General features: G+C 39.3%; 2 protein-coding genes and 4 non-coding genes across 6 annotated transcripts; 1 reads left to right on the top strand and 5 right to left on the bottom strand.

The window, feature by feature from the left end:
* Nucleotides 1–1,255: 1,255 nt before the first annotated feature.
* On the bottom strand, nt 1,256–7,558 carry LOC127363862 (uncharacterized). Its single transcript, XM_051400834.1, has 2 exons — nt 7,430–7,558; nt 1,256–5,615 (listed from the first exon to the last, which is right to left on the bottom strand). The coding sequence occupies exon 2, from the start codon at nt 5,523–5,525 to the stop codon at nt 2,871–2,873; it is 2,655 nt and encodes an 884-aa protein (XP_051256794.1). The 5' UTR covers nt 5,526–5,615; nt 7,430–7,558; the 3' UTR covers nt 1,256–2,870.
* Nucleotides 5,995–6,067, bottom strand: trnav-aac (transfer RNA valine (anticodon AAC)). Its single transcript has one exon. It is a non-coding gene; the product is annotated as a tRNA-Val (tRNA).
* Nucleotides 7,559–7,722: 164 nt separating the features above from the next.
* trnav-aac (transfer RNA valine (anticodon AAC)) lies at nt 7,723–7,795 on the bottom strand. The gene has a single exon. It is a non-coding gene; the product is annotated as a tRNA-Val (tRNA).
* A 410-nt stretch (nt 7,796–8,205) lies between these two features.
* On the bottom strand, nt 8,206–8,278 carry trnav-cac (transfer RNA valine (anticodon CAC)). Its single transcript has one exon. It is a non-coding gene; the product is annotated as a tRNA-Val (tRNA).
* A 2,360-nt stretch (nt 8,279–10,638) lies between these two features.
* On the top strand, nt 10,639–17,396 carry ncf1 (neutrophil cytosolic factor 1). Its single transcript, XM_051400842.1, has 10 exons — nt 10,639–10,786; nt 10,918–10,998; nt 11,119–11,194; nt 12,746–12,911; nt 13,007–13,065; nt 13,221–13,343; nt 13,428–13,653; nt 14,442–14,555; nt 15,355–15,527; nt 16,093–17,396. Exons 1-10 carry the CDS (start codon nt 10,715–10,717, stop codon nt 16,251–16,253), a joined length of 1,251 nt encoding a protein of 416 aa, XP_051256802.1. The 5' UTR covers nt 10,639–10,714; the 3' UTR covers nt 16,254–17,396.
* Nucleotides 17,397–18,075: 679 nt separating this feature from the next.
* On the bottom strand, nt 18,076–18,147 carry trnaw-cca (transfer RNA tryptophan (anticodon CCA)). Its single transcript has one exon. It is a non-coding gene; the product is annotated as a tRNA-Trp (tRNA).
* Nucleotides 18,148–19,869: the final 1,722 nt, after the last annotated feature.

Raw genomic sequence — 19,869 nt, 5'->3', positions numbered from 1 at the left:
TTTTTTTAAACTGTTCACATCGACAATTTTAAGTTACACAAATTCAACTTGTTAAGTTAAAAACTTTGAACATGAAGTCAAGTGTAACATTGAGGAGGATCTATTGTCAGGAATCTAATATTTACAGGTATGTTTAGTGTTTAATCACCTGAATATAAGAATCAAACCAAACACTTTTACACTTTTCACAAGTTTCATGTTCGGAGCGATATTCCTGAAATAGGAATTTTCCGTAACATCAGTGAAAACTTCTTCCTCCATTATGGATGCTGAGATATTTAACAAGTTACAACTTTGACCTGCTGGTGGCGCCAGAGGAACAATCAGAGGACCGTCAGCGTCTGCCGGATTCGTCCTCTGGGGAACAGGAACATCTGTTTAAAGCCTGTTTCAGTGTAAAGAAAGAGCTGCAAGAAGTTGCTGCTCCCCACCTGCAGTAATGTGACACTGATGTCAGACTCCTGCCAGCTCCTATTTTTATTCTGTATTTTTAGGTCTTTCTGGTGGAGGCGGGAAATAAAACAAGTGCAGCAGGTGTCAAAATGTACCTGTAATAAAAGTGCATCAGTAAATCTTTTCTCTTCTCTTCTCTCCCCAAATTCAGGTTTTTAAATGTTAACATTTAAAATGTTGATAAAATAAAGTTTAGAGAGTAAAATCTAGAGAGAGACAGGCAGAGAGACAGACAGAGAGACAGAGAGAGTAATAATAATAAGCCAAAATACCTAAATTGCCAATAATAATAATAATAATACAAATATGAATAAGAAGGAATAAGGATAACAATAGTCATTATCATAACAATCAAATTCCTATCTATGTTAAGTCCACATTTTATCAGCTCTAATTAAAACTCAGTGGTAAAATGTACTTTTGGTACATGAATTATATTTTACTTTAAATATTAATCCTTTTGTGCTTTTTACTTTCTACACTGTTGCTGCTGTTGAGAAACTGTCTGCTGGTTGTTTCTGTTCAGTGACACCAAATAAATATTGACCAGTAAACAACTTTAACAAGTTCACTGATCAATGGATCAATAAGACGTCTGTGGCTCCATCTAGTGGACGCTGATGGAAACTCGGTTTATTTGATCACAGAATCCTGTTTTCTGTTCAGATAATTAGTGACACCTGTTTAATTTACAAACTGACAGAAAGCGTCTCCGCGGCAGGAGACGAATGAGTCACGACAGAGAGCATGATGGGAAGGAAATGACAGAAAGAATGAAATAATCTATCCACTGCTAATTAAATCGAGTTAATTAGTCTCATTTAATTATTTTCACTATTTGAATTGAATCATTTAAATGCAAATTGACTTCATTAACTTACTTTAAATGTACAGCATTAGTTATGTAATCAATTATACTGAACAGGGAAAAAGTGTGTAATTGTTATTATGAATGCTCCCTGCAGCCTCTGTTCATTAAAGTTAAAGCTGCAGTTTATGGAGCTTCCAGGTTCCTCACTTAATAATGTCTCCATCCCATTAGTCCTCCTCAGTAACTGGACGTCTGGACGTTCCCAAGAATCAGAAACCAGATGTGTTTCCTGTAAAAGCAGGCAGTTAGGGAGTGACTACTCAGAGTAGCTTTAATTAATAATTTGCTGATTGTAGATCAGTCCTGAAACATTAAGGACTCCATTCATCATGTTTTATAAGTGTTAAATAACGTAAATATAGCTGAAATAAGGAAAAAACACCTGAAACAACATTAAAGACAGTTTTCATTTCCAGTAGAAAGAAAAGTTCTGACAACAGAACAGAATATAAACAAGAAGAACAGTGTTTTCATCCACATGAATGTTTGCACTGAAAATATACATTCATCTGCCTATTGTGACAGGAGCTTCCATCTCTTTACATAATATGAACATCAACAAAACGAGGACACGCTGACCTTTAACCTCGTCACATAAACTTCTGCTGAGCTGCTTTTGGTCCACGTCTGAAGGTGGTGGTACAAACAAACCTCCCTCACTACAGGTTAATAAGATAAAGATGAAGACCTGTGTGTGTGGGTATTAACTAGTGCTGATTGATTCAGGTCCAAATAATCAAATTGTACAAACTGTGCTATTGGCTGATCTGCACACAGGCAGCACACGAAACTCCATCCGACTGTCTGACCCTGAACTTACCTAATGTTAGAAGAAGATAATGATATGGTTGTAAATTGACTTCTAGAAGCTGTAAAAAGCTCCAGCAGACTGTTTCCAGTACGGACACACAGAGTCAGACAGCAGCTGCTCGTGGCTGGTTAGCTACGTTAGCTCTGTTAGCTCTGACTACCGACAGCTATACTCCTGCTAACAATGGTTAGTAGAATTTAGGGGTTTAGTAACACCTTTTATGTCTTCTGGATGGAGTCTAATGAGGTATATGATATGGTGACTTATAAGTGCATCTATGTGTGAAACATACATGGACCACAACACAACAAGCAGATCTCTCCTTAAGAAACCGTTTTCCAGGACATATTCCAGGAGTTTCTATTGACACATCCTCTACCGGTAGGGCTCGTATTGGCTTCCCTTTCAATGAGGCTCATTACAGGTAGGTTGTCAGCTTTTTATACGGGACACTCCACATTAGCTTTGGCAAGCTTTCGTGGTTCACTTTGTTCTCTAGCAAATAACTATAGTTTTCTCTCAACATAACATTATGGCAACATCCCATAAGTAACAGTTTACCAAAACAAAACAAAAGATCATCAGAGAGAAGATATATGTATGTAGTTATTCTCGATGCCTTCAGTCAGATTCCCCTTGAAATCAACTAAACAAAACTTTAGTCCACAGGGGTCATCACAAAATGAAACTTAATCTGAACACTGATTTTCTACAGTGAAAACAGGAGCTACGACTCTATTCAACCTCCACTTCTATGTCCACGGGCTTCAGTTCTCGGACAAATGTGATGTCCGAGTTATCGTTAATGTCCAGCTCGCCGAAGCCTTCCTGGGGCTCCTCTTTGCAGATGATCTGTGAGGACTCGCAGAGCTCGAAGGGCAACTCAAACACTTTGTTTAGATAATCGCCCTTCCTGACGTTTTTTCCCACCATGGCTATCACCTGAGATGCGATGGACCAGGCGAACTCCACCTTCCGATGGCTCTGAGAGCTCAGGTCGAAGTTGTAATCCAGAATCTCGTACAGAGCGGGAACGTATCGCTTACAGTTTTGTCCTATGTACCGGTGCAACTCAAAGAGGACTCCCCTCGTCAGCACTCGCAAATCCAGTTTTTTTTTGGATTCTGATTTGGAGCCGACGTCGAGGTCCAATCCTATTTCTTTGCAGATGTGATAGCTGTTCACCTCTTGAGAATATTTACTAAAATCCCCCATTTCTCTTTCCAGCTTCAAGTCTTCTGGATCCAGATGCTTCAGAGGTCCGTTGCCAGTTGGTGGTTGCGGACTGAGCTGTTGGTGACCGTTCAGTGAGACGACCTTGTTTAACCACCGATTTACCTTTGATAATGTGGTTTGCTTTCTCCAGTTCTTCTGCGTCACCAACCATCTCTGGATCACCCGGGCGGCCTCGGTCTCACCGCTCTGAAGATCAAGATTGAAATTGTGCTCAAGGATGTCGTTAACTGTCTCGCAAGCCGCTCCGCACAGCTCCCTGACGAAGCAGAATATTTCTAGCATGGCGCCTGATGTCAGTTCGGTCAGATCAAGCTTCTGGCTCGTCGGACGTTGTTCTGTCGACCAAAGGTTGACACCCAACTTTTTACAGAACGGGTGTGGCTCTGTATCCACCTGCTTGCTTGTAGCTTGTGAATCACAGAGCTGCTCCGTCTCGACTTCTTGGCCGGTTTGGAAGTCGCTGGTCACGTCAACCATGTTGTAAACTTCAGGGAACTGAAAGGGACTGCTCAGAAACTCCTTGTTCCGCCTAGGGTGGTTCTGAAGAACCTTTTCTTTCGTTATGATGTAATATATAAAATTGCGCCGATGCAAATCATCCTGGAGGACGAGGTTGAAGTTGCTGTTCAGAACGTCATATAAGAAACTGTGTAAACTCCTTGACATCGCCATCGCAAACTTATAAACCTCCAACAACACGGAGTTGGTGATAAGTCGTACGTCTAGGTTCTGTTTGTGGCCTGAACCGACATTAAAGTCTACACCGATCTCTCTGCAGCGGGCAAACATGTCGCGAACTCTGATAGACTTCAGGATTTGTTTTGAGCGAGCGGCACGTCTCGTCCACAACTTCTGTTTCAGTGTTTTTACATTCGTGTCCTCATTTTTATCTTCAGAGAACAGATTTGAGACCACATTTACAGTCTTTGGACGAAGGTGGACATTAGTCTGCGGCTGCACCGGAGAGACAAAAACTTCCTCCTCTTCCTGCTTTACATCCACAGAAACTGACGACTTTGTCAAACAACTTTCGAGCTTCATTTGTTCTGGTCCAGCCTCCGTCCCGGTCTTCATTTCTGTCTCAAAATCAACCGGACACATGTACGACAGGTCCCCATCCTGCCAAGTTTCTTCTGCCTCATCGTACCTGATCCTCTGCGATCTACTTCTCTTACCGGACACTGTGAGGCTTTCCAGTTCTTGGAGATCTACTTCAAGTCTTTTTCTCTTTTTAGCATTGTATTGCCGTTTCTTGGTCTCGACTTTGAAAGCCTCCTTTCGGAAAGCCTCCCTGTCCTCCGCTGTCGGGCAGGAATATTTTCGCTCCATCAGCCTGGTTAATTGCGTACGGAATATTGTTTTATCCAACTCCTGACCGAAGTTCGCCGTGACCAAGTCGTGAATGATCCCAGTCTGTGTTCCACAAAGCCCTTTGGAAAAGTGAAACAGCTCCATCATCACACCATTGGTCACCAGGTTTGGGTCTAGTTTCTGTCTGGGTGCGTCATCTGGTCGAACGGTCAGACTCACACCAAGTTCTTTACAGAAAGGGTAGGCATCAGTTGTTGGTCGAACTCCTCTTTGTTTCTTTACATCGAGCTCACTGCTCGCGGCTCCGTTACTCTCCGTCTTCTTATCTTCTGAAGACTTGCTGTTCTTGCTGCCGTCAGTGAGGACGGAAATATCCACGGTTTTGTTCCTTTTCGGGTAGTAGCGTTCTGCCTTCCCTGACCCGGTCATTATAACGTTTAGGTCTGGTAGTGGAAATGTTTCTTTCCACCTGTGAGGTTTCATCTTGATTTGTTCCTTCAGCAGCTTTATTTTGTTGTGAACACGTGCTGTGTATTCGTAGCACTGTCTGTCGCTGTCCATGTCCAAGCCGAGTTCAAAGTTGAACTCCAGCATTTCGAACAAGAAATACATCTCCGACTTCGTCACCGTTTTGGCGAAATCCCAAAGCTCCAGCATCACAGCGTTCGTCAGAAAACACCAATCTAACTTTTCCTTCCTCGCCACCGCCGCGTTGAACTCCAACCCGATTTTAACCGACTCTGGGAACGGGACTGAGCTTTTCTGGCGTCTGACCCCATGGTGGATGCGCCGCTCCCAGATGTATTCATCAATGCTGTCCATGTTGATATCCAACTGTTGCATCCAGAAACACTCCCAGCCGAATCCTTTGCATAGGAAACACTATCAGCTGTGTCAGCTGCTGTTACTGCTTCACTGCGACATCTTCTCAGTCTGAGAGTAAAGACAGAACATAGAGTCTGAGTCAGTAAACAGAGCAGTATATTAACTCTAAAACCTTTTAAATATTGGAGCTGTGGGGTCACAGCAAGGTGAATTTTCTAGACAAAAAGTGGTAAAGGGTCTGTTAATGAAGTTTTAAACACTGCAGCTCGTCATTACTGGTGCAACGCGCCACCAAACGGCAGCAACACGCATGTAAACGCCCCCTGAAGGTTGCGTTTGTGGATGCATCGGAAATTATGCTATGACATATCATTATCAATAACAAACCAATCTGCCCAGAAAGCACCGGGAAGCAACGTCTAAATTACAATACTAAGTTAAGTAAAGGGTTTAATTACGTTCTGGACTATATATATAATAATAATAATGTTTCCGCCCGGTCTCGAACCGGGGACCTTTCGCGTGTTAGGCGAACGTGATAACCACTACACTACGGAAACTCCGTAGGAGAGAAATGTCAGTTGATGCGCTGTACAGCTGATTGTTACAGTACACTAAACTGATAATGATAATAAAAATATAATTGGGACATTAAATGAGAATGAAAAAATTGTTTGTTCGGACCAACAAAGGTGTCACTACCCTAATTCAGTACAACCCTAAACCTGATTCTTCTGCCGTTTTATATCATTTTCAACAATTATATGTTTAATTATGATTTAAATGAATAATTATTTTTATTTGTTTAGATGAGAGAAAAGGTAAACAAGACTATAAATCAGACAGACACTAGATACTAACATTCAGTGCTTTTACGCCGCTTGTAAAATTACTAACCGTACGATAAATGTAATCTAGAATAAATGACAAAACACTTCTAAAAATCCATATTTAATATTTAGTGCACAGCCATAAAGAGCACAGCATTGTGGCTCCATTAACAAGCTACCACATAATCTCTGTGTTACTTTAAATAACTGGGAACATCAGAGGTCAGTGGGACACTTTGCATCATTAACTGTAGAAATGTAATCTGCTGAGTTGAGAGGTGATGTAGTACACAACCTTCACCACTAGAGGTCAGTCAGATGTAATCAGTGGCATCAACTGAGAGAAGAGAGAGAACAGCCAACAGAGTGGACAGAAAAGTACATTTACTCAAGTACTTTCCATTCCTCGTTACTTTATTTGACTCCACTGCTTTTATCTGAGGGCTGTAGTGACCTTTCAGAATAAGACTTTTAAATCATATGATAAACCAGTGTTTGGGGCTCGTGACCCAACAATCGGTGACTATTTGAGGCCGGTGTCACGTGTCTGGAGAAACTGGAGCTCATTTTCTATTTATTAACCTTACACTGCTTTTTTCTCTCTTCTGTTATTAATTCTTGCAAGAAAACACCAATGCTGATTGATTGATTGATTGATTGATTATATCTGGCAACTCATTTATTAAACACCTCAATAAAACATCTAAACAAAAAGTAAAGAGTTAGAATTCTTCTTCCCGCTCTGATTAAAGTCCTGAATGTGTAAATTAAGTTTTTTTTTTTAAGTACTTTATTTCCGAGTAGCGTTTACACTTCCTTTTTACCAGTTGTACCTGAACGCACCAGTATGGCGCTACATGCAACTTCTCTCCCAAAGTCTAAAATAAATAAATACTCGTTAACGGGATTATTTGCGGGTTTGTGCGTGAACCAGCCTCGGTGTTAGTGTTGTATGCTAACAGCTAACACCCCAGTCTGTTTACGAAGCTCCAATAAACAACACAATCAGCGTTCATGCTAACGTTAGCCCCTCAAAGGAAAGCTCCCGTTACCGGCGCAGTGAACACAAAGGGGCTGGATACGAACACTTACCGGAGACCGGGGCACAGACCGGTGGCTCCGGTGGGTTGACAGGTTGGTAAAGTGTCTGTTAATGAAGCGTTAAACACTGCAGCTCCTCATTACCGGTGCAACACGCCTCCAAACGGCAGCAGCATGCACGTAAACGCCCCCTGAAGGTTGCGTTCGCGGACGCATCGGAAATGTTGCTATCCCATATTATTATCAATAACGGATCGATCTGCCCAGAAAGCACCGCGGAGCAACGTCTACATTACAATACCACGTTTATTAAAGGGTTTTAATTCGTTCTGGAAAATAAATAATGTTTCCGCCCGGTCTCGAACCGGGGACCTTTCGCGTGTTAGGCGAACGTGATAACCACTACACTACGGAAACTCCGTGAGGATGTGGCGTTCAGGAACATACAGAAAACTGTCGTATTGATGCGCTGTACGCTGATTGTTACAGTCCACTCTGGGTTCATGTTTACTGTATGAACACATGAATACAACATGGAGCTTAAAATGGCTCCATGTTTGAGTTATTGATTGACAGAGCTACTTGAAAGGAACTCACCTTCCATAAACATGAGTTGGACTGTTTTATATATAAAAAAAACTACAGTTATGATCATTAAAATCGATTTATTTATTTTTTAGCGGGGTTGAAAAATAGTAAATGTTTATACTATACTTTTTATAACGGTTAAAATAAAAAAGCGTTTCTATAAATACTCATAAATCTCTCTGAACGTTAGAAAGGAGATTTGACCTGTTGATAAATTTTATCCTGAGCAGGAAAAATAATGTTTCCGCCCGGTTTCGAACCGGGGACCTTTCGCGTGTGAGGCGAACGTGATAACCACTACACTACGGAAACGGCTATATACAACTTCTGTGACGTTTTCCAAATAATACATGATCAGAAATACGTTATCGTAATGTCTATGTGGTCTTACAGTGATGGGAAAGATGTAACATATAATATCTAAAGCAGAATAATAAAGAAATACAGTATTATGAGTGACAGTCTTCATTCATTAAACCCCGCCCACATTCATCAGGTGGATAAAAGATGTTTCACATTAAATCTCATTAGTCACCTGACGACCCCTCAGATTTATCTGGTGACCCTTTGGAGGGCCTCGACCCGCAGGTTGGGAATGTCACGTTGAATCAGATTCTACTGCTGATACTTTAATTACATGTTGTTAATACTTATGTAATTATTTCTACTTTGTGATATTTAGTAATTATTTGGATGTTGTAAGTCAAAATATTGAGAAAGTTTCTGATTATTTTTTAGAAGCTTTCTCATTATTTTGAGATACTAAGTCGTTATAATCAGAAACTTTCTCATAAGAATTACTTCCGACAGTTCAGGACAACACAAACAGTCACATAATGAACCAGATTCATCACATTAGAAAGGATTCCTGTAAAATAAAGCCGTATTGAGGTTGATCAGCTGCTCCCTCACTGACAGTAATGTGACTCTGGATGTCTCTCAGGAGGAAAATCATCTGCTTTCTCCAAATATAAACTCCTTCACTGTAAATAACACGTCTTCATCTGTTCGTTTACATCATCTCCATCAGCACTGGTGACCACTTAAGATTTGAAATGAAGAAACTAAAGTTTGTCCTCGGTGGCGGCCGTGGAGGAAGTTTAACCGTGTGGATTTGATTGTGATTGTTTTTGTTCCTCTTCGCCTGTTGCAAAAGTTTTGGAAAGAATCACCGGTTAAAGCTGAAAGCCCCTCTGAAAGCCCGCGGAGAGACACACGAGGACGGTTGCCACAGAAATACAAAGATGTGTTTGTGTGTGTGGAAGGAAGGAGGAGGAAGGATGGAGGATGGTGATTCCCCGTGTGGACGGTTGAGAAACGCTTCTGAGGGGAATTCTTCACTTCAAGATTTCATTAAATTCACCCTTTACTGCTCTGAGTTAATATACTTCTGCTGGCCCCTGCTGGTTCTGGTCCCTGCTGGTTCTGGCCCCTGCTGGTTCTGGCCCCTGCTGGTCCCTGCTGGTTCTGGTCCCTGCTGGTCCCTGCTGGTTCTGGTCCCTGCTGGTCCCTGCTGGTTCTGGCCCCTGCTGGCCCCTGCTGGTTCTGGCCCCTGCTGGCCCCTGCTGGTCCCTGCTGGTTCTGGTCCCTGCTGGTTCTGGTCCCAGAGGTTTCCCAGTGGAGTGGTGAAAGTCAATGTATAAACACTACTTACATACTACAAAGTAAAAGTTCTGCATCCAAAATCCTCCTGAAGTATTAACAATAAAATAAAACTGCTATATAGTGACTGTAGTATTTGTTCTGCAGTGAAATGTCTCCAGTTATGAGACATTATTAAATTAAATTAAATTAAATTAAATAACCTGTTGTATCAGGATTGTCTGATTACTTAAATCATTGAATGGATCTTATTAACTTTGTGTTTTGTTCTTTAATTTTGATTTATTTCTATTTTTTATGTTCTCCTGCCCGTTTGTCTAATTGTGTTTGTGTTTATTTATTATTGTTTTGTTTCAATGTTGTTTCCTGTATTAAACATTAGCTGATTAACAAACTGTAACAGTGTATGGAAGTAATGTTCTTGTAGTTTGATATTGAACTGATAAAATAATGACTTCCACTGGAGGTTGAACTGAAACAGGAAGCTCTTTAATCGTCATTCGAGCAACTGAATAAAAGAGAATATTGACTTTATATTACTGACGAGTCTGTGAAAGCACCTTTCCTTGTTCCTCCCTTATTCTCAGACAAACAATTGACCCGTCTTATATATATATATATATTATATATATATATATATATATATATATATATATATATATATATATATATATATTATATATTATATATATATATATATTATATATATATATATATATCTTTTTCTGTCATTTAATCATCTTTAAAATGTGGTTGTCTTTTAAACATAGATTATTTTCGACTGAGATCAATTAACTGATTTATCAAGAAAATAACTTTATATTTATACTTCATCAGGGAAATACTGTAAGTGTTTTACAACTACTGCATTATTATTATTATTATTATTATTATTATTATTATTATTATTATTAAAATACAAGTGAAAGCAACAATATCTTTTGTTTCTTTTTCTATGTGATGAAGTTAAAGAGGAACTGACTCCTGTGGTGTGTTGATGACACACACACACACACACACACACACACAGACACACACACACACACACACACACACACACACACACACACACACACACACACACACAGAGTATATAAGGCTCATGTCTGTCACTCTGCTGTCAGTTGGACTCTGCTGTATCTCAGGATGGAGGAGACCTACGTCAGACATGTGGAGCTGTTGGGCTTCGAGAAACGACTGTACCCGAGTCAGCATTACGTAAGGCTCCAAAGCTTTTACTCTACAAACCCAAATCCTGAAAACCAAATCTTTCATTCCAGAGACAGTCTTGTTGGAGTGAGTTGAGATAACTGCTGTGTTTGAGAGGAATGTGTCTACTGTCTGTGCAGGTGTACATGCTGATGGTGAAATGGAGCGACCTCACCGAGAAGCTCATCTACAGGACGTATCCTGAGATCCACACCTTCCACGTGAGTTCCTGCTGCACTACAAAATAAAAGCTCTGCTGTAACATCATGTCTGACCCTGATTCAAAATAATCAACCTTCCACAAATCAATTCAAATCTAAGGTTTTGTGTTTCTGTGACAGAAATCGCTGAAGGAGATGTTTCCCATCGAGTCCGGTCAAATAGAGAAGAAGGACAGAATCATCCCGTCGTTACCGGGTAAAACACAGTCACAAGTTTCATTATGTTTAAACAGTTTGTAAAAGAGTCACAGTTTGTTTTCCTGCTTTACTCTCGTTCCTGCATTTTGGTTTTGGTTATTTATTTATTTATTTGTGAGCTGCAGAGTCACAGACTTGTGTTAAAAGATCATATAAGTATAAATTCACTGAGTCCGTTCCCCCCCCTCTGGATGGTGTAATGTTATTTCAGGAAGCACCTGTGGTTATCAGACACATGTGGGTCAATCCCACTTCTCTTTTTTAAAATTTGTTGAAGCAATGAGGCTGAAATCTCAAAAGGTTGAGCAGCTGGCGGTTCCATTACAGGAAACAGCTGGAGGGTTAATGTGAGCATGTTCCTATGGCAACAGTTAGCATATATATTCATGTTAACAACTCGTGGGTCGAGCATTACTGTACAAAAGTCATTAAAAGAGAAGTTTAATGTTATATTTAAACATATTTTCACTTATCTCTGACAGAATCTCTCTAACGTCAGCCATTAGCTTAGCATATAGCTCGTTTAATTAAATAAACCTGATAAACAACTTTAAAACTGATCAACATGTCGTGTGTTGTTGGTTTCATCCGTCCTGTCGCAGCCCGGCTCACAAGATAAAAGTGAAACAATGATCATATAAAGTATGTCAGTCAGTACAGTGAATGTAAGGAACAAAGAAAAGACAGAAACCCAAACACCCAGGAAGAGAGAGAGGAACCGAGCCCTCCGGGAGGCGCTCATTAGTGATGCACTTCCTGTTTCCCTCCTAAAAGTGAGTCTTTCCTTCACCTTTTCATTTTCATGAATGCTGAACAGGTCTGTGATAATTCTCTGTTCCTGTTCACTTTTCATGAAAACAGAACTGAACACATTCCACTTGTGAAACCGTCATTTCAAAACAACCTCCGTCCTGATGCAACAGCAGTTTACCTACAAAGGGCTGGAAATTTCCACCTGCAGCAGAACTCTATTAACCCTCCACAAACCAGCACATGTTGTGGGATTCAACTGTTTCTGCATTTGTTTTTTAAATCATGCAGAAATATTAATACAATTACAGAAAAAGCCTGTGAATTTACATTAATTTAATTCAAAATAATGTGAAATATCTGTAAATAATCATCAAATTTATCCAAATCTCTCTTTTTTTGGTGATATTTAATGTTTATTTAATAGATTAAACTGTTAAACTTCTAAAATTATGTAAAATTAGTGATTTAAAAAACAAAAATTTTCACAACAAAAAGGTTGAATAAACTGTCAGAATACAGTTGTTATCAGTGAAAACAGCAATAATGACTGTAATTTAACAGATAATGACTTTTATTACAGTTCTATAACTTTTAACATTCAGATTAAAATAATAAAAATCTAATAATAACAGCACTCTGCTGTAAATTTAAGCCTGAGTTCACCTGTATTTATAGATCATTGCATTGTTTTTACAGTGTAAATATCTTTAATTAAACATTAAAAAGCCAAAAACAATTCCACCAGAATTAAAGCTAGAAACTGTATTTGAATCATAGAAATGTATTTTAATCTCAGCGCCGCGGTGGTTGGACAGCCAGAAGTCGACGGAAACCCGACAGAGCACGTTGGTGGAGTACTGCCAGTCCCTCATCAACCTGCCGGCTCACATCTCCCGCTGCAAACACCTCACCAACTTCTTCAAGGTCCGACCAGAGGACGAAAACCCGCCTGCCGCAAACACGTCAGTACATCCCGTCTGAAAGAGAAAGAATATTTATCACCTAAAACTGCAGTTTGACATGTAGAATAAATGAGAAATGATCCTTTTGTCTTCAGGCTGAAAAGAAACGAGACGTTCGTGGTGTCCAGGGAGGCAGCCAGAGGCAACGCGTCCGGTAAGAGTCACTTTAGAACCTCTTTTTTAATGTTAAAGCAGATAATATATGAATGTGTTTAATGTGTTATAAGACAAGAACATTTCTCCAGTAAGAGAATAACTAGCCTGATTTGAGAAACTGTTTGAAAGTGATGATTGGGTTTTGCTCCTCAGAGATTTCGGGCCCGATCATACTGGACACCTACAGAGTGATCGCAGACTTCGCCAAGACGTCCAAACACGAGATCAATCTGCACACCGGAGACCTGGTGGAAATCGTGGAGAAGAACCAGAACGGTGAGAAGAGCTAAAGGAACTCAAACGTATTAAGTTATCTTTAATAGATGGGAGCAGGTTCTTGAGCTGCTGTGTTGTGTTCAGGTTGGTGGTTCTGCCAGTGCGAGTCCAAACGAGGCTGGGTTCCCGCGTCCTACCTGGAGCCTCTGGACAGTCCGGATGAGTCCGAGGACGCCGAACCAGACTACGAAGGAGAGCTGCACGTCACCGTCAGAGCCTACAAGGCGGAGCAGGAGGACGAGATCTCTCTGGAGGTCGGAGAAACCATCGAGGTCATTCACAAGCTGCTGGACGGCTGGTGGGTCGTCAGGTACGATCTCCACACCGAGCACACGTTCATGGCTATAATCGATCTGTTAGTATAATCAGATATTTTAGACATTATAGGAGATCTTTGGGGATTTCTGAGGAAGCTGAATCCATTTCTGAGATTTTCAAAATACGAAATAGCCGTTTAAAGAAGAAGTGGGCTCGTTACAACTCCCAGTGGGCTGACTTTTGTTTGATTTGGATTTAATTTGGGTTTATTTATATGCTGAATACAGAACATTGGAAAGCTCAGTGTCACTGGTTTATTTCTTATATATTTCTTTCATAATATTTCTTCACATTGCTTCAGTTCTGTTGGCGTTTTGCAGCTTTTCGTCACTGTGTGTCGCTGAAATTAATAAAAATCTGCCCAACAAGAGTTCAAATGTGGCCACGTCCTGTTTAAATGTTCATTTGTCACTTTGAAAATCTGACAAATGGATTCAGCATCTTCAATAACCCCCAAAACTTCTCCTATATCGTCCAAATCAGCCAAACAGCAGCTGAAATATACTGTCCATATATCTGATTATACTCATGCTGATCATTTTATTCTCTTAATTTTGTATCTTTAAGATTGTTTGTATGTGTTTTATTCTCTGTAATTCTACCTCACGTCTATATGATTTTAATTCTCTTACTTTATTTTTGCCTCCTGAAATGTTTTTAAACCTTGCACTGTGTAACTTCAGCTTTTATTATTGTTATTATTAATAATTAATGAAGTAATATCTCCTCATACTGCTGTGCTTATTAGCTCATCTGGATGTTTAATGTCGTGTTGTGCAGGAAAGGAGACGAGACCGGTCACTTTCCCTCCATGTTCCTGCACAAGGCCGGTAAGAGAGAGAAGTACGAGGCGGAGAGGACGGCGGTGCAGGGACAGAAACCGCCACCTCGCAGGTATGTCAGAGATTACACTGTAAAAACAACTCCATCAGACAGAAGGAGAAAATGTAGAATAATACAGCAGATTTGTTGCAGCCGTACGTCAGCAAACTCACTTCCAAGTTTCTATTTGTAAAAACTCCAGACCGCAGAGCTTCGTCAGCAAAGTGGATGTATTTTTACAGTTTCTTCTTATTTTAGAATTACAGTGAAATACTAGAAATAAAGCTGCAGTTCATTTCTGTATTCTTGTAAATTTACAGCACAGTACTGTAAAAACAATTGTTATTTTTATGGTAAAAAATACAGAAGAACTTTTCTACTATCACAGTAAAATGGATATTAGTACTTTACAGTTAAAGCTGGAGTTTTATTCCATATTTTATGTTTTTACCATCAAAAGAAAATACCACGTAAAAAAGATTTATTTTGTAAGGAACTCCTGCACTCTCCTGCAGAGAGACATCTGAACAGTCCGGTTTAAAGTGATTAGAAAAGAACATTTAAATGAAACTCAGACGTGCAGCTTGGCACAAAGTTCCTCTGCAGCCATATTGAGTCACTTCAGACAAAAGAGGAAGCTTGTCACACTTTCACACTCTGTTGCACCAGTTTGTGATTTCATGAATGCATCCATTTCTGCAACCAACACTTCTCTTTAAAAACATCATATAAAACATCTGCATTATATGTGAGTCCTATCGAGCTGGGTGGAGAAACAAAGTAAGTAAGTACTGTGAAAGATTGTGAAACTCAATCGCTGGAGGAGCCTCCACTCACCGCTCCAACTCTCTGTGTCCTTTGTCGGTCTCAGGTCCACCATCCGAAATGCAAAGAGCATCCACAACAAGTCACGCCGGAGGATGAGCCAGGATGTCTACCGCAGGAACAGCCGCCGGTACCTGGAGCAGAAGGGGGGCCGGGCCGAGGCGCAGAGGAACTCCAGGAGCGCCGCCAAGTCACCGCTGAGGGAGAGGAAGAACCAGGGTAACGAGCCGGTTGATCAGATCCAGCTGAAGTTTAGTCAGAAGACCCTTAAGATGTTGATAATGATGTGTTATGAGTTTAATGAATTTATATTTAATCGTGTTGCCGTAGCAACGCGGCGAAAAAGCATCTTTCATCCTTTCAGTTGATCACATTTTTGGGGAGTAAACATGCTAGAAAACCTGTGAAATTTGGCACAACAAATCCCCGGCATGTATGAAAATGGGTAGTCATATGTATCATGTCCAGATGTACAAAAAAGCCTCTTGGAGCTATTTCCTAAATCCAACAGGAAGTCAGCCATTTTGGCGCCATTTCCAGGCCTCCCATTTTAAGTATCAAAATGTTGAGGTTTCATCAAACGGCGTGTGTGCGGTGTGGCGTCGAAAATAGTCATTTCGCCATGGAACAGGAAGTTGTCGTAACTTCAGTGTACTTTATCCATCTGCGCTTTATTTCTGTCGACCATTTAATCAGACAAACTAAATCAATACTTCGACTGGAGCAACAATCTATGCATAAAAGCACTCCGAACACACGTGACCTTCTTATTTGTGTCCGACAGACAACATCCCCGAGCAGTCGAGCTCCAGTTCGGAGAGCGAGCTGAAGAAGGAGGCTCCGGTGATCCCTCCCCGGCCGAGTCCGGAGCTCATCCTGGAGCGCTGCAGCGACAACACCCGCAAGAGAGTCAGCGTCCACAAGACCCGGTCCAGCACCAGCTAGCCTGCAGATTCACCGTGTGGGTTAACAATCGCCATGAAGTCGTCTCTGAGAGCTTTTTCTTCTTCCTTAATTTGTTGCGGGTAGTTCTGGTCATTTCAGTAAAAAGTGTGGAAGCTATTTTTTAATTAATTGTGACTTTAAAGATGTTTGTGTTTTTCTTCTTGTCAAAAAATCCCACGTAAAGACCAAAATCAACATGTTAGCTTCTTTTAAAAAACACCTCACAGATATACAGTTGAACTCAGAGCTGCAACCATCAGTTGGTTAATCGATTAGTTGTCGACTATTAAATTAATCACCAAAATATTTTAATTATAAATAAATTGTTTTGAGGCATTTTTTAAGAGAAAATGACAAAAAATTCTCTGATTTCATTTTCTCAAATGTGAATATTTTCAGGTTTCTAGTAAAATGAATATATTTATTTGCAATTTTAACTGTCATTGCAAGAAAGATCCTAAAAACATTGACATTTTTCAGAAAACCTTCTGTGAAATCAGCCATTTACGCTGCACAAGCCCCTGTGAAATCCCAGAGGGGCGGCTTTAGGTTTTGGGAAATTTTCTTTTAATCAATTAATCAAGAACATTATTGTCAGTTGCAGCCGTAGCTTCATATTTTAAACCCGCAGCTCACCGTAGTTTTTATCAAACAGGGTGGATTAATCCAAAAAACACAATAACTGTGGATTTGGTCTTTTTATGGGATTTATTGACAAGAAACTGAAGAATATCACCGCCTGTATGTTTGGAAAAGCTTTACTTTGGTGCCATCTGGTGGTCGTTTGGAGAATAACACAGAGTCATACAGCAGTACAAGCTAAATAAAATAAAAGCTAAAGTAAAAGTAAAAGCTGAATGCATTTCATTGCAGTGTGTTTGGAGGTTTGCGGGGGAAGAACAGTAATATCTCTGTTTGTAATTTATGTGTGGAAGCATTTCGATCGATTTCCCAGCATGCAATCTGTAGAGCTTTTTTTGTTTTTATTTATTTGCTTAATGTACAGCATTTACACAATAATACAATTTTGCATTTAAGCTTTTATTTCTGCGGCAGCCATGACTGTTTCCTCAAATATTAAAGATGTCAGCTAATAACACATTCACTGGAACTTTTACCCATTAAAATATACCTCAGACTAAATGTTTCACTAATATTCTTCATGAACAGGAAGCAACGTGGTCGAAGGTTTCTGGGTTTTGTGGGACAGTCGGACAGAAGTAGGTCACAGAGAATGTAGGTCTGTCTTTAAAAAGCCTCAAAAAGCAGCAGCACATTTATAAGTGAGGCTGTCGACCATACGAAGCTGAATAACAATGGTAAACTTTATTTGAAGACATTTAGTTGTTTATATCCTTCTAAATCAACCAATTTGTTTACTTTATTTATGCATAAAATTATTATTATTATTATTATATATATTTTTAGTTGTGACCCCTTACAGCACTGACTGTATAATAAATAAATAAATAAATAATTAAAGCATTACCAAATATAAATAGTAAATATACAACAATAAATCAAATGAAGAGATAATAGACCTTGTCCAGGGAGTTTATCTTAAAGTATATATTATTGTCTTTTGTATCCATCTCTTATCAAGATGCCCAATTATTTATATTCTCAGTTATATAGATATTTATAGTATATGGTATAGATAGATATTTATAATATATGGTATAGATAGATATATATATTGATTTCATTGTATTCTTCCATATAGTTATTTTTTTTAATTAAATTTACTAATTTCGACTGTGTTCTTTTACAAACATCAGTAATTGTTTAAATATCTGCTGTGGATGAGAAAAGATAAAAGTATTGACCCCGACGTGATTTGAACACGCAACCTTCTGATCTGGAGTCAGACGCGCTACCGTTGCGCCACGAGGTCTTATTTCCGTACTGGAGATCAATGAGTAAATAAAGGTAGAAGACTCACAGTGACCTGCTTCTATATTAAGTATCTATCGATCAAACATTTAATGAAACGAGGGAAGAGCTCGCGCTGATCATTACGTTATTCTGCGGTAAAAGTTCACACACACACACACACACACACACACACACACACACACACATATGAGTTCGTGCTTTTCACTGACTGTCTATGTATCTATGAATACACACATGGTGGTCTAGTGGTTAGGATTCGGCGCTCTCACCGCCGCGGCCCGGGTTCGATTCCCGGTCAGGGAACTACTCCTTTTGATGTTGTATAAATAAATATACACACGAACATAAATAAATACATTTAACACAATTCATCAGTAACATTTTTTTCTCCCCCATATATTTATTTCCACACCCTTGTATTGATTTTCTCCCTCAAGTTTCTCAGGGTAAAACTAAAGTATATATTTATTTTTTTCCTCCCCTATGTCCCTTCAGGGTCTCCGTAATATTCAGTACAGCAATAAAGCAAACTCAAAATAAAAGTGAGGTGACACAAAAAAAAAAAAGGAAACCCGAAAGATGTCGCATCATCAGAATATGATCGATATTACAGTGACAGTATTGGTAATACTGCTGATACAGTCACAGATCAATCACAGATCGATCATTAACGCAGGACGGAGGGCAGGCTGCTGGTACAGTACAGATGCTCTCCGCTCTGTGGATCTTCATCTTCCCTCCTCTGCAGAGAGATTGCGTGTCCGTGCTGCTGCAGAGAAATCCGTCAGCTTACACTGATTCCACCGGAACACTGTCCCTTCCCTTCAAAATAAAACTAAAGTCACACCAACAACCTGCATGTGGAAGCTCCCAGTAGGACGACGAAGGCACTGAGCATTTGTTTTAAATATGAAGTTAAATGTAAACAGATTCAACAGCTGCAGTGTGGTTTAGTTAGTTAGTAGGGATACGGTAACAAATAATTTCACATTATTGTATTTTAAAAAGAAGTTCATAACCTGTAGTTTTTACACACCTGAGGGAAAGACAGGTAACAAATATAGATTATTTAATATTCAATAGCTCTGAGGTAATCTATTACTATTGTTGACAACAACAAACAGCAATGCTGATTCTACAAATATGAAATTACTTTTTATAGTAAAGTTCAATAAAAACTTGATAGAACATAAAGACTATCACTCATTTTGCATAAATAAATTATTATTAATATCGACAGATAATTTATTGGCTGTAATTGAATTATAAGGACAAAATTATAATAATGTAAATGTCCCATTATTGGCCGATAATATATCTGTCCTATTAAACCTATTAAGTCTGTATGATTATTAAAATTTATAAATATTGTAGAATTATATATAAAATTCCCTAAACAGGAAATAATCTGCTCAGAATTCATCCAAATCTCTCGTTTTATACAAACTTTCGTTTTACAGTTCACTGTACAGTTTTTAATATAATATAAGACATCTTAATAATAAGGGGACCCTTAAGGGAAAAGGTTGGGGACCACTGGTATCAAACCTTTAACTGTAGGCCTAATTAGTTTTAGTTGATTTATGTAATTATAATATAATAATAATGTAATAATAATATATACAATATATAATATATATTACAGTATAGAACAATCTAATATATACCAAGTAAATAGTGTTTTATATGTTCTTTGTTTTTTCATTTTTAACATTACAGT

Source organism: Dicentrarchus labrax, unplaced genomic scaffold (assembly GCF_905237075.1).
Source record: "Dicentrarchus labrax unplaced genomic scaffold, dlabrax2021, whole genome shotgun sequence".
Lineage (NCBI taxonomy): Eukaryota > Metazoa > Chordata > Actinopteri > Moronidae > Dicentrarchus > Dicentrarchus labrax.
The sequence above is the reverse complement of the archived record's forward strand: the minus strand, read 5'-3'. Positions and strand labels throughout refer to the sequence as shown.